The following is a 14,989-nucleotide window of genomic DNA, read 5'->3' as shown; positions in this document are numbered from 1 at the left end:
ATTATGAAAAAAAAGTTAGATTATAATTTTTTTATTCCTTGAAAGAAAATGGATTTTCCCATGTATATTGAATTGCTTATGCTGTAGCTCAGGGGAAAGACTAAGAAAACAATTTTAGGTATTGTGGTGGCAGATTTGGGATGTGATAAAAAAGGAAAAAGGAAATTAAAACCTTTTAAATGCATCTTACATTATAGCTTATTCCATCTGCAAAGCATCTGTCTTGATGTGGATTTTATCAGGAGTTTATTGCTCAAAAGGAAAATTTCAGAGAACCAAATGCTGATATAGCACATGAAACCTAAGCAGAAATATACATTTTGAGAATATGCATTGTGCCTGAAGTTTGGTTATGGATTGCTCGAGTCTTCCAGATGCCAGTAAAACACCTTCATAAAAGCCTCGCACCATCAGATCATGCAAACCCATTTACCCCGCCGCTTGATCCCGCAAGGAATACAAGGCTAAAAGTGTCTTTTTTTACACATTTGAATGCCTCAGTACAAGTGCATGAAATTACACTTCAAATTGGCGAGCATTTTCCCTCCCTACAGGGAAGGATGCATTCCCACGTCTTGGTACATTAATCAACTGGAAATTGAGACAACGGGTGAACACTGTCACAGAGCCAAATATAATGTAGAACTTCCACCGCCTCAAACAAACCAGAGGCTCTCCGGTATCGCTCAGTTCATTAACATTTCATACAGAGAATACAACGGAACAGCCCTCTGGAGTGAGACTGTCTTTTTTTACACCGGCTGCAAGTAGAAAGGAAGGGTAACCACACTCTTTTGAACCTGTAACACAGACGTTCTGCTTCCTAGAGTGTTTCCAGAGCTAACACAAAACAACCTCAAATCTAGGTTGTTTTCCCAATCTATAAGCTCCTGTAACTTCCAGTGTCCAGTATCCTTCAAACAAATATCTTTTCGAAAAAAAATATGAAAAAAGAGCTGTTGATTATATAACACATTGACTCTTTAGTGTGGGCATAGTTCATCCAAAACTGAAAAAAATCTGTCATTATTTATAGGCTACTTACCCTCATGTTGTTCCAAAACTGTATACATTTTTCTTCTGGGTAACATAAAATTAGATTTCGACAGTCAATGGTGACCAACATTAAAACAACCTTTTTTTCCCACAGAAAGAAAGTAAAGTCTAACCTGTGCAGATTCGGGAAATGAGATGATGGTTAAGTAATCTACCATTTAAATCAGCAACTCTTCAGCGCAACGCATTGACATACGCTAGAAAATCCGGTCCCTGGGGATGTTTAGTATATTCTTGTTTGATTCATCCTGCAATATTCAGACATCTTTATATCAAGGGGGAGAAATAAGTTACAGAATTACTTAGAAGCTAAATAGGCTTGAAAAATGCATAGTTTGAAGTAAAAATTACGAATTTAAGTGGCCTGTTTGCCTGGGAATTACTTCTGTTAAACACACAAACCTCTAATTCGCATTTATATTCATGTTTCACAGTATTTTATAAATTAAATACTACTACCCTTTTATATGGAATGCATTTCACCGCATTTAACTCAACAAAAGGCAACAGTAAGTCTCGTAATGTCTCAGATTATGTCAGTTAAGAGTTCTCTTTGAATTGTGCTTAAGATATGCCATAGAGAGCCACAAAAACAGATTGATTAGCTACATGAACAAGGTCACTGGCTGATGTCTGAATCCTTTTATACCGTGCTGGCACTGTCTATCAAAATGAGCAGTGCTTTATTTTACTGCTGAAAAAGTATTTTAATAGTCAGTAAAAGTGATATCAATATATATATATATATATATATGTTTTTTTATCAAATAAATGCAGCCTTAGTGAACAACTATGATCAAAAACATAAAAAAAATAAAATAAAATCTTACACTGTGAGGAAAGAAAAGTACAAAAGCTGTCACTGGGGCGGTACCTTCTTAAATCTAGCCTGAGACAGAATGATAATCAGCTCAATTTCTATACATCTTTTTAAACAGTGAATGTTCTAGATAATGAGAACAATATAGATATATATATATATATCTTATATCTGCCCACTGATCTGAGATGTGGCATAGATGTGGGGCAGCTACTCACAGGCTTAAAGAGAGAGTTCATAATATTCAGAAGATCTAAGGAGTATCCCCTCTTAATCTATCCAGATCAACCTTTGCCATGTCGCGCTGTCTTTGTCACTCAGATGTCAGATTTAAACAGAGGATAGTGTGAGGCATCTTCAGAAGACAGAACTATTCCATCTAAAACTATCACCAGAGCAGCTATTAACCAATATTTGACTCCGATGGTATGACAGTTCACATAATAAGTACAGTGTAAATATCTGTCACTGTAAATATTATACAATATAGAATTTGGGGAACATTTACAGTATATTAGTAAATGTATATTTCCTGTTACTCTTTACACTTTAATTCAAAAGTTTGAGGTCAAATTTTAGTAATGTTATTCAAACGATTTCTTATGCTCACCAAAGCTGAATTTATTTAATCAAAAATACTGTAAAAGACTGTAAAATTAGATCACCATTTAAAAGAACTCTTCTATTTTTTATGAAAATTATTTTCTGTGAGTTTTCAGCAGACATCAGATCACTCCAGTCTTCAGTGTCACATGACCCTTCAGAAATCATTCTAATATTCTCAAGAAACATCTCTTATTATTATCAATGGTGCAAACTGTTCTGCTTAATCTGACAAGCAAATATTTTTTTCACAATATAAAATGTCACTTTTGATTTAAATGTATCCCTGCTGAATGAAGAATTAATCTCTTTCTCAAATAAATAAATTCAATTAAAATTCTTACCAAAAACATTTTGAATAGCTGAGCATATTTATATTTAGTGTGTATTTCATAATCAAATAAATGTCCTATACAGAACCCCATGGCATAACATGAGCCAAAAATCAATTTTCTATTCCAATAATAAAATTTACATGTGTAAAACTGTGAACATGATTGAAGATCAGTCCTTTTGGAGAGTCAGAATAAAACAAAACTGATTAAAAAGCGGTTAGATTTCCAACCAGCCGAACATGGGAGTCACGCTCGATTACTATTAAATCAATAGATCTGAGCCACTGGTGGCCTGTCTTTGCTGTAAGGTAATTATATTTTAATTCAAGTCACATTTTACACTCCAGCTTGATCCTATTAAAGAGTGAGACGGGAATGGCCTTTGCTCGCTAAACTACTAATCTACTTCTACGCCTGCCACCTGATGTTTCACGTAAAGACTGACTTGTAATAAACCTCTAGGCCTTCAACACCACACAACGACAGAGAGTAATACCAAACAGTATCTCTCTATTACTTAAGCTTCATAATAATAAGCATTTAATTATTTCAGTACTGTACATTAAAAAAGAAAATGATGAGTAATCGCTATTAAATACACTGGCTGCTAATTATGTAGTTTGTGTCTTTAGCATTCATTGGTGGAACATGAACTGATTGGGTTCATGGGTTTTTTTTTAATATTGCAATAAATTCTAATGTTTCATTGCTGTGACATCCTAAACAGCTCTGCTGTCTCTCTGTTTCTTTTCAAAGTGTCTCATTTCTCAATAACCCTTTCGTCATACTGTCTTTGGGGAAGGAAATATTTGAAAATGCATTTCACACATCAGATTAAAATGAATGCGAGACCTTCGTCTACTTTGACCCATTTACCGTGACCCTTCTTTAACCTGGCCTGCCTTGCAGTTATCTGCAGATGTTAATATTTGATGTCTGTGTGGTCAGAAGGACCAAGGTGAACCTCAGAACTGCTGAGGCTGACAAGTGTTATATAAAAAGCGGTTAATGTTTCATCCCTGCGTTTCTGCATGAGGGGTCTGCATGGAAATTTGAAAGCAGAACTAAAAAATAATGAGACGTCTCCTTTTTTGATACAAACCCCAGCTCATTTCAACAAAATGTTGCAGTTCACTGTCTCCTAATTATAGTCCTTCTCTCAGTATTACCTCCAATTACAGCACGACACCTCCTCTTCTAATGTCCCTTGCTGTGTCCACCTCATCAACATGCTTTCTACGCCAAATTACACCCACCATCCAACCAATTTATATTTAGTAAATGAAGACATTTCAGCATATTTTTTGTTTATTTACTTATCGATTTGACAGCCTCCCCAAATAACATTTTTACAGAAATGTCCTCTAAAACTGGTATTTATGCAGCAAAGGCACAGCAATATGAGCTAATGGGCCGTGTCGGTGGTATATAGGGTCATGCTGCCGGACAGATGGCTGGAGAGCATTGATCAGCCGCCTAATCAAAAATAACAAAACAGATTCGTGGGACCATGACTCACATAATCTGCGAGTTGGATTCATCTATGCGGTCATATACAGTTGGAAAAAATAATGTGAATAACCATTATAATAAGCCTTAATGTAATTTGTGTAGGCTTCCGTTGTCTATTTTCTCTAGGTAGTAGTATAAGTTGTTTTAAGCAGTGTGTAGCACAAGTGATCTGTGTAATCCTTGACTTGTCAGACTTCCAAAAAGGCCAAATCTTGGGAGCCTGTTTAGCAGGAGTGATGTGTAACAGTCTTGATGATTATGATTGCATCCACACATATGGCAAGACATCGGTGAAGACATATAGTGGGTGAAAACTTAAAGTGTATGAAAGGGACGGTCAAACACTAAGAAGGACTGTGTGCAAACAACACAATATTACTGCAGCAATGTGACAGCAAACCTCAATATTGATCCTTAAAGACCCAGTTTCCGTGAAAACCAACCATAGAGATCTTCACAAAGCCACCATGAAGGAAAGATCTGCCACTGCTAAAGCTTTTATCACACACACCTATGCTAAAATGAGACACATGTAGTGCCATGATCATAAAACCTGGAAAGTTGAAACACCAAAATGAACTTGAACGTGGTTTAATATTTGTACAGTTTCAGAGAGAAGACTGAGATGCAGATTCCTTCCTTCGACTGGCAGTTGTTTTTATAGACTTTAATAAATAATGCCATTTCTCAGGTGTTTTCATTATTTTGTCCAGCCCCTGTAGCATTCTGGTTCACATCAAAATGTAAGAAAGCACACTTAGCACTGATTTCACGACACTGGGTTTTGAAGACTTGCTCCAGAGATGCTCTATATTCCTAAAATAATATAGTAAGAGGTTTAGAATCAAACAGCCTCAATACTTACTTCATTAATGCACTTCGTACAACTGCAACAACTTTCTAGCACTTAAGTCTTAATTAATTAATAATTGGAGTAATAAAAAACATGAGTATGTTTGCTGTATGTTTCAGGACACTCGAGTTACTAGAGTGAATCTACATGGAGATTTTTCACAGATTATTTAAAATGATTAAACAGCTCACGTGACGTTTTGGCCAAGCAAGGCTGTTTACCGTGTATAAGACACAAACCAGACAAGATAACCCAGGATCCTAGTTAAGAATAAATTTTATATTAAGAATTTACTTGCAAAAAGGACCTGTGAACATTGAGTAAAGCTAATCCACAATACAAGAGGGACCTCTAGTGGTTACCACATATGCTCACACAATACATAATAAATTTTGTCCCTCCTAGTAGCTACGTTTTTTTTCTCTCTTGATATGATAAAATATTTATTTTCACAGCTACTTTATAAATTGCAAATTAGTTGTATAAATAATTTGATTTTTTTTCACAGGAAAGACCAGTGAGTAAAACCACTGTATCTTGCATAATTATGTCACAGTAACAAAGCACGAACCATCCACAGAGAGAGAAGACCAGACATGCGCCAACAATCTGAGCATTTTAATGGGACATCGACAACAATCATTTAATATCTAGATCGAAAGTTCCACTTTGTATTAATCGTGGATTCTCGGGTAAGAAATATTTAAAATGCATGGTAGTTTTATCGGTTAAAATACACCGGTAAGTCAATGCGGCCAAATAGCCTATGCGTTTCATATCCTTATTAATACTTGATCTATCAAGACTTTTAAAAACGGCAATTGCTTGCTCAGCGTTATCATCAATATGATCAAAACATTTGCAGCGACTAACAAATTTGCTTGTGCAGGAATGTTGTAGTATTTTGTTACATCATGCTTTCCGTCATACGAGTCTGACTCTTTTGCGCGAATCGATTCTTTCGATCAGTTCATTTCAATGAAACGGACCAAAAAAGTTTAGTAGTTTTGCACGCCAAACAAGCGTCGACTCATTAGAAAAGATCCGACTCACAAGAACGATTCGTTGACGAATTGGAATCGGACATGTCGAATGACGTCATATTCAAACGCCATCTGTGTCTGTTATGCTAGCATGCAGCAGTAGCGGCTAACAGTAGACACGGTTTCACAATAGTTTTTTGACTTTCACACGGAAAACATGGTGCTAGAAAGTGTCGTTTTATGATAATAGGACGCTACATGCGTCGACACACGAATGTTTACTATGTCAGACCAGGAGTGTCTCCAAAGTAAGTTCATATTTGAATTGTGAGATTTGCTTTTGCTGTTGACTGTATTGAAATCCAAACAACGTGATCCTATTATACAAATATTATTTTTAAACAGTATTCTAAAGAAAACATATAATATTATTCTAAAACACAATTATAGAGGATTTTAGCAGACTTAGATTAGTTTTAGTATACGGTATTTACTAAAACATTCTGACGTATTTAATCGTGTATATTTATTTTGTATATTTAATAGTTTATACTCATTTCCTTGCGTAGTTTCTATTTAAATCGTGTTATTATTTGGGGGAAAATAATTGCATAAATACATTTATAAACATTAACTACCATTTAAGAATTAAAAATTCTTAACAGATATTTCCAATGATTGTACAATATTTCAGTTATTTACTACAGTTATTTTTTTCTGAATCCTGGTAAAGATGTCAAAGATTTTGCTCTGTGGTGTAATTGATCTTTTCTCTTGCAGTGATCCCATGTTTAGCCGTTACCTGAGCACAGTGGGCTTTCCGCAAGCTCAGACCGTTTATTCCCACTGGAGACACTGGTATCAGCCTGGTCATTTATGGTTGACATATCCATCCCACCTGCAGCATCCCTCATCCCCCTTCAGCACTGTCAGACACCCCTCCAGTAGGCCCCCAAGACCTCCAAATCCATACAACTGGAGCTCCTGGAGGCAAACTGGAATACTGCCACACGCTCAACCCAGACGAGGCCTTCAGCTTTCTGCAGGTCTGATGGACCGCTGTAATAGCGAGCCACCACCGAAAAGAAAGAGGAGTGCAGACGGCAGGCAAGCAGGGGATAAATCTCAGCGCTCGCCTGAACGTTCACCTCCAAAAAGCAGCAGGAGTCCAAAAGGAAGTCCTGAATGGCTACACAATGTAACCGGCTCTCCAGTTCCTCCTGGGACATTTCCGTTAGACCCTAACAAGTCTCCATCCACACCTGGTGAATGATTTAAACTTGAATTTCAATCTAAATTGCTGTATTATTATTTTTGTTAATGTAATTGTCCATTAAAAGCAAAAACTTTTACCTCAACAGAGTTAAAGAGACATTGGGAGGATCTCTCTCACCTCTGTAATGCTGTACCGTCTATGAATGGAGGGAGACAAAAATGGCCGTTTGACTTTTCTGTAATGTCCTACAATATCCTCTCACAAGATCTGCTCTGTGATAACACGTACCTTTACAGACATTGTCATCCTCCAATTCTGGATTGGCGCCATAGGTATCCAAACCTCATCAAAGAGCTGGAAAAGCACAGTGCTGATGTAAGTGAATGAACCATTTGTGAATGAATTGCAGATTATTGTTCGTTTTATGTTTGTTTTCTATCTGTCATGTTCAGTGGGCAGGTGTAGATGATTTCCTTAAATATCTGCACTAACTTTCTCTCTATAGATAATGTGCCTGCAGGAGGTGCAAGAGGACCACTTTAAGCAACAAATCAAACCCTCACTAGAGTCTTTAGGTACTTTACGCCCTTGGTGTCTAAATATATATTTAGTTTTGTTGAGGACTTCAGATGTTGTATATTATTCAAAATATCAGATTTTTTTTATGGATAAAAATACAGTAAAACTGTAATATCATGAAATGTTATCATTTTAAAATAATTTTTATTTGATTATACTTGAAATTGTAATTAAACCCATTTTTTATTTATCAATGTTAAACTGTTGTGCTGCCTAATACATACCGTGATGCAATTTTTCAGGATTATTTGATGAATAGAAGATTCAAAAGAACAGCAAGCATGTATTTAAAATATTTTTTAACAATGTAAAGGAGTGTCAACTCTTAACTTAACTACCACTTAAACAATTCAGTGCATCCCTGCTGAATAAAAGCAAGGATCAATTAAAAAAAAAGAAATATGATTTTATTGTAATGGGAAAAAATTAATAAAAATAAAAATAAAAGCATTTTTCAGTGGACTTATGAAACATTCTGTATTAATGAGACCATACAATGAATAGAATACTTCATTTTTAATTCTGCAATCCTCGGCCCATAAAACAGGCTACCATTGTGAATACAAACGGAGAACGGGACTGAAGCCTGACGGATGTGCTGTGGTCTTTAAACGTGAGCGCTTCTCTTTGGTCTCCTGTCACCCTGTGGAGTATTTCCGGCATGGCATCCCTCTACTGGACCGTGATAACGTGGGCCTGATTGTGCTGCTCCGGCCCATTGACCCCCACAGCTCTCTCACCAACATCTGTGTGGCCAACACACATTTACTGTATAACCCCAGACGTGGGGACATTAAACTGGCCCAGCTGGCTATACTGCTGGCAGAGATAAGCCGGGTGGCCCAGTTACCTGACAGCAGTGTTTGTCCTGTGCTGCTCTGTGGGGATTTTAACTCCGTTCCCTGGTCTCCACTGTATCGCTTTATTAAGGACAGCAGACTGGAATATGAAGACTTGCCTATTGGAAAGGTAAAGAATCCTGCGACAACTCCTCACACTGATTTTTTACAGCCACATTTTAAATTGTATGACTTGTTGATTTTGCAGGTGTCAGGACAGGAGGAGAACCCGAGGGGACAGCGTATTCTAACAGTGCCAATTTGGCCCAGAAGCCTGGGCATCTCTCAGCAGTGCCAGTATGAAAGTCAAACAACAGGTCACCTTTCTGCCCTTGTTACATATAATTTAAATATATATTCATTGCCAAGAAAATGTAGAAACAATGACAGATATATAACATAACATTATGTTCCACAGTTTATTGAAATGTTATTTCTTATGATAACAATATGCACTTTAAAAGTTTATGTTCTGTAAGATTTTTGAATTTTATCAAAATAAGTATTTTTTTCTTACCAAGGCTGCATTTATTTGATTTTCTTTTTTAAGATGTTATTTGATGGTAAAGCTGAATTTTCAAGCAGCCAGTACTCCAGTCTTCAGAGTCACATGATCCTTCAGAAATAATTCTCATATGCTGATTTGGTGCTCAAGAAACATTTCTTAGTATTATCGGTTGATTCAATTAATTCAAATCTTACTTGCCCAAAAGCTTTGAACAGAAATGTACATTAACTGTTATGGGAGCTATTTTTTGCTCTGCGAATACAGCAGCCCAAAATGCATAAGCCAAACTTACAAATGTATGAATGACATTAGATGAGATTTAAAATATCCAACCAGGTAGCATCTGAAAATAAAGGATGCAAGTCCTTTTCTCAAAACAGATTTCTATTTCAGTCATTTTTGCAGTGACTCTTAACTAGTTTGTGTACAAGAAAAAAAAAAGTATTTTTATTGCATGTTTGATATAATTTGTCCTGACGTTTACACAATAAGTGTCCAGATACTTTTTAACTCAATTCTTTTTATCATTTAAACCTTTGCCATCCCAAACCAAATGCCATTTGCTTTGATATTTTATTTAATGCTATGTTATGCATATATTCTTAAGTGTCAGAATCATTTTTTGGACAACTGTTATGCACTTAAAAGCAGTAATTAAATTTAGTCTAATAATGTAATATATACAGTAATATTAATTAAAACGGTAGTATTTTATTTTACAGTCCTGTTCCTCATGTACATACTATGCACTTATTATAGTAATTACAATAACTGTGTAATAACTAGGTACTAACCCTGAACCTACCACTAAACCTAACCCTACCCCATGTAGTTACCTTGTGTTACCAGAACTGTCTTAGGTAAATAAACTGTAAGTACACTATAGGTACATGTTAGTACACGTACTGTAAAATAAAGTGCAACCATTAAAACAGAGGCTGTCCCAACTTGAATGGCATTCTGGAATAACTTAAAAGATTTCATTCTAACATTTAGTTTAAATTCTTTTCACAGATACTGATTCGAAGGATTTAGAGCAAGCAGAACTGGATGGGTAAATATAAATCCATATCTCTACAGGGCCTTGGTGGATTTAGTCATCCCAGTCGCATTGATAAAAGTATTACAATATTACATCTTCTCACCCCTAGTTTCTGGATATCTTTGTGTTTCTTAGCCACTGATGTTTTAAAACCTAGCTGACTTAACAATTTTAGGTGAAGAGATTGGACAGCTCAAAGTGAAAGGTCTTTTCTCAGTGAGTCAATCTTTAAATTCTAACACCATTTATTCTATTCTCATGTGATCTATTAGTAGTTTGTCCAAGCCCAGCATTGAGCACTGTTTGAAGTTGACCTCTGCATACTCCCACTACCTGAAAGAGAGCGGTCACCCTGAGATCACCACATGTCATTCACGGACAGCCATAACTGTCGATTACGTCTTCTACTCTGCAGCACTGGGGGATGTGATGGCTCACGCAGGTTTGTCCATTACTCTTCTCTTTTAAATTCCTGGGAAATTCTTATTATTATTAAATTATTCAATTCCACAGCTATTATAGTTGCTGTCACTACATAAAGGTGTATTCTTCATCAGAATTGTAGAATTACATCACTTGCTCACCAATGAATCCTCTGCGGTGAATGGGTGCCGTCAGAATGAGAGTCCAAACAGGATCCATTGGTGAGCAAGTGACGTAATGGTCAATTTTTCAAAATCTGTTTAAAAATAAAAACATCTACATCTTGAATAGCCTGAAAGTGAATATATTTTCAACAAATGTAAATTTTGGGGTGAACTGTTCCTTTAAGGATTCTCAAAGAAGTTGCTGCCGCTTGACTATCAATATACATGTTACATCACTGCTCCTGTAATCATGTGACCTGTGATGATGCAGTTTGCTGCAGTGCAGTACATTCAACAGCTAAATTTCTGCTGCTGCTGGTAACCATGGCACTGTTTTTTTTTTCTCGTTTACCCAGAATGCAGTGTGCCACCAGAGAAGGGTCTGCAGCTGTTGGGCAGGTTATCCCTGGTGGGGGAAGATGAACTCCAGAAGGTTAACGGTCTTCCCAACCAGCACAACTCCTCTGACCACCTGCCACTTTTGACACGTTTCCGTCTGCACCCTCAAGTTGATGGCTGACATAACAAAAGTGCTTGGGAGTATCATAAAGCCTTTAATATGTTTGTAGATAGAGAAGGGTAATTTTTCTAACAAACTCAAAAAAGAAAAAGTTTTAGTTTTTGTTTCAGACCAGCATAAAATGGCATGATTCCCAGATTATCTTGAGATGGTCAATATCAAACTTAAAGTAGAAGTGGAACTTGGATGTTATTGATAAATGTTTTACCCGGTGCTTTATGGGAAGGTGACATGCACTCTGTAATCAATAAATTAGGAATGTTTTATTATTAAATATGGCAGCTTTGACACTAAGCATGTCATTTAAAGAAGTACATTTTATTTTTTTCAAGGTTTTACAAGGTAATTATTTGAGACATGCATCATTTTAAAGATTAAAAGAGGTGGAAAAAATAAATGATTTTTCTTCAAGCTGACATATTTGTATTATTTTTATGGTGTTGCTCTTTATTTTGGCAAAAGAAAACAAAAGGCAACATGCCAAGAACAGAGAAATGATTGTTATGCTAATAATATAATTTATTATTAAAATATTTATTATGTAATAAAATGTAATATATGTGCATTTTACTAATAGTATTAAAGGGATACTCCACCCCAAAATGAAAAATTTTTCATTAATCACTTACGGGTTTGGAACTACATCACCCCCATGTGTTCAAATTATTTTTTTTAATCTAATATAAATATATTAGCCTGTACCCACAGCTGTTGTATTACTGTAACCAGTGCTCGAATTGAAGGGGGGTAAAATAGTCTTAGGAAGATCCCTCAGCTGTTTTTATTTGAGTAAAAATGATAATGACAAATGTGATTAAATTCATGCAATGGAAATGGTACATTTCGTGAATTAATTATATACAATAATTTATATTAAGTTTGTTTATTGTAAATTTTAAACACCCCGTCCCACGTCTAAAGACCGCTAAAAGCGCGGGACATCGTTGACGTGACTGCTTGTTTGGCGCCACTCCGGTGAAGATCAATTCAGCTAAGAAATGGAGAATATTCAACCTCCATTCACATTCGGGAAGAGGAAGCTTCTTACTTGACTTTTTAAAGGAGTAATTTTCTCTCTCTCTATATATATATATTCACTATATTTATCAACTCGGGCTTTTGTATTTCTTGCGTAAATTATTATTAGGCTTGGTACATCTGTATATAGATGCGAGATTCACTCTTAAAATAGCTATAATTGACATATTGATAGCCATAGTTCCTGAGTAAAGCAGATTTTTGGGCTGAAATTGTTGAATAGTCTGTTGGCAGAACAGACTCTCTCGTAACAGTCGCTTGACGCCACCTACTGGAGGAATCGTTGAAAAATCCCCACAACAACAACAGACTGACAGCCAGTCTTACCCCTATTTATATTTTTAATATCTAATAAACTCGTTTCTTGCATTTAAACAAGCCTTTTGGAACAAACATTATTATCACAAAGTGTGAATCATCCAGTTGTTTTAGGGAAAATAATAAATACTACATTGGTAAATAATGCTAGAATTATTCTGTTGGTACACTACTGTTCAAAAGTAATTTCTGTTCACCAGGCCTAAATTGATTTGATCCTAAATTGAGTAAAAACAGTAATATCATGATATATTATTACAATTTAAAATATTAATAATTTAAATTTCAGCATCATAGCTCCAGTCTTCAGTGTCACATGATCCTTCAGAAATCATTCTAATATGCTGATTTGCCGCTCAAGAAACATTTCTGACTATCAATGTTAAAAACAGTTGGTTAAAAAAGAACAATTTATCTGAAATAGATATCATTTGTAACATTATACACTACCGTAAAATCCAAATAAAGACAGTAAAGACATTTAAAATGTTACAAAAGATTATTTTTCAGATAAATGCAGTTCTTTTGAACTTTCTACACATCAAAGAATCCTGAAAACAATTTGTACATATCTGTTTTCAACATTAGTTTATGTCTTCACCCACCGGTTCCTGACCTGAAATGACCTTGAGAGCTGTTAGCGATAAATGAGTTAACTTTTGAGAATCTTCTGGACATGCCCATGTTAAACTTATGAACTATTATAAAGACTATATCCTGTGTTCTCAGTTGTCTTGCACTCTTTGAATAATACATAATCTCATCTCTATAGTATTACAGCCTGATAGCGTTTTTCCATACTTTTGCTACTGTTAATAAAAAGGTCCTTAAACAGGTCCATTTAATTTACTGACTGCTCCTTTATCACTGCTTTCTGAGACATTATGAAATAATTATTCCTGTGCCACTGCTGAATCTGAATATCATTCAGTGAGTCTGAAAGCCATCTGAATATTTTCTACTGTTTTTGAGAAATTTTAGTGTTTTTTGATGTCACATGCTTTTACGGATCTTCAAGTGCCTTATATGTATATGTATGCCCTTTTTATAGTTTTTATTTTCATAGTTGCCCTTTTGGGTCTGCTGCTTTGTCACCCTCTAAATCCAGTATTACTTGGATTAATCCGGTTAAAAGAAGAATAATAGCTTATCTCTCTTTGTTATGCAACACTGGACTGATTATTCTTTATCAACACAAAAGCCTGTTCTTTTATGTAAGCCTGTTTTTAATAAATAGTATACAGTTATGCATATTATGATCAAATATATTATGTATTTAGATTGTATATTGTGAGACTAACCCCCACCAAAAAAAAACAAACAAAAAAAGTCTTATAGTGGGGACTTGGTTCAGTTCGAGCCCTGACTGTAACGTTAGTCCACAGCTTGAAAATATGTCCTGAAAGTGAAGGGGAAACTTGCTGACAGCTGCAGTTTCTGAAGCTGTTTTGTAAGGATTAACAAAGAATTCACCTCTATTTCTGGATTATTAAAATCCAGACGATAAACCGCTGAAATTCTATGGTGCTCTTTGGCCGTCCCGGGATATTTTCTCTAAAGGCATGAAACAATGGTGGGTGTTCTAGGAGTCCTTTTATCTTGAGAGAAGAGATGAATAATGAAGGGTTTTTGGTAAATCCACCGCGGCTCTATTCCTGTGTGTGACGCTGTCTTCGTAAGCAGATTAATGCGGGCATATTCCCTCTGCAGAAAGACTTCACTCAGACTGGGTTCTGTAACTGTGGCTGTGAGATTTAGGGGCAACGCTAATGTTACATCACCTGGTTTAATCTCAAAGCTTCTCTTTTGCAAGAGCCGCTCCTTGGCCTGCAGAGAGTGCGGTCAACACCGTTGAATATTAGAGGTGTGCATTTGTGGGAGTATTAAAACCTTACAAATCCATGCTTCGCTGTAAAGTTTGGGATAATGTACAGTCTTCCAATCATTGTGGTATTAACATAAACCAGTTTATTAAACTGAAAATAAATACGTGGACATGCCCATATTGGTGTATATCTTCAGCTTTAAGATTATTACGCTATGAAAAGTATTAATAGGCCTACCTATGTCTTATATAATTTTTTTTTTCACGCAATGACACAAAATAGCACTGCCACCAATCTGACCAATCAGCATCTATTCCAGAGAACCGCGTAAATAAGCACAGTAAAAGTCCAATC

At 35.8% G+C, this 14,989-nt stretch overlaps 1 protein-coding gene across 2 annotated transcripts; it reads left to right on the top strand.

The window, feature by feature from the left end:
• Window positions 1–5,722: 5,722 nt before the first annotated feature.
• On the top strand, window positions 5,723–11,869 carry angel2 (angel homolog 2 (Drosophila)). Of its 2 annotated transcripts, none has more exons than XM_026290756.1 (9): window positions 5,723–5,871; window positions 6,943–7,427; window positions 7,524–7,753; window positions 7,884–7,953; window positions 8,505–8,926; window positions 9,005–9,113; window positions 10,319–10,358; window positions 10,619–10,788; window positions 11,290–11,869. In XM_026290756.1, the coding sequence occupies exons 2-9, from the start codon at window positions 6,950–6,952 to the stop codon at window positions 11,451–11,453; spliced, it is 1,683 nt and encodes a 560-aa protein (XP_026146541.1). In that variant the 5' UTR covers window positions 5,723–5,871; window positions 6,943–6,949; the 3' UTR covers window positions 11,454–11,869. The 2 variants fall into 2 exon arrangements, with proteins under 2 accessions (XP_026146541.1, XP_026146540.1); XM_026290755.1 differs by lacking the exon at window positions 5,723–5,871 and adding an exon at window positions 6,281–6,470.
• Window positions 11,870–14,989: the final 3,120 nt, after the last annotated feature.

Source organism: Carassius auratus, chromosome 20 (genome assembly GCF_003368295.1).
Source record: "Carassius auratus strain Wakin chromosome 20, ASM336829v1, whole genome shotgun sequence".
In the NCBI taxonomy this organism is placed as follows: domain Eukaryota; kingdom Metazoa; phylum Chordata; class Actinopteri; order Cypriniformes; family Cyprinidae; genus Carassius; species Carassius auratus.
This window is presented reverse-complemented; position numbering and strand designations above follow the sequence as displayed.

What these genes read in the sequence shown, in the direction of transcription:
- angel2 (XM_026290755.1), top strand. Translation starts at nt 6,403, where the DNA reads ATGATAATAGGACGCTACATGCGTCGACACACGAATGTTTACTATGTC. An exon ending in TGGAAAAGCACAGTGCTGAT is followed by an intron (nt 7,754 to 7,883) that starts GTAAGTGAATGA and finishes TTCTCTCTATAG; the next exon opens with ATAATGTGCCTGCAGGAGGT. An exon ending in GAGCAAGCAGAACTGGATGG is followed by an intron (nt 10,359 to 10,618) that starts GTAAATATAAAT and finishes GTGATCTATTAG; the next exon opens with TAGTTTGTCCAAGCCCAGCA.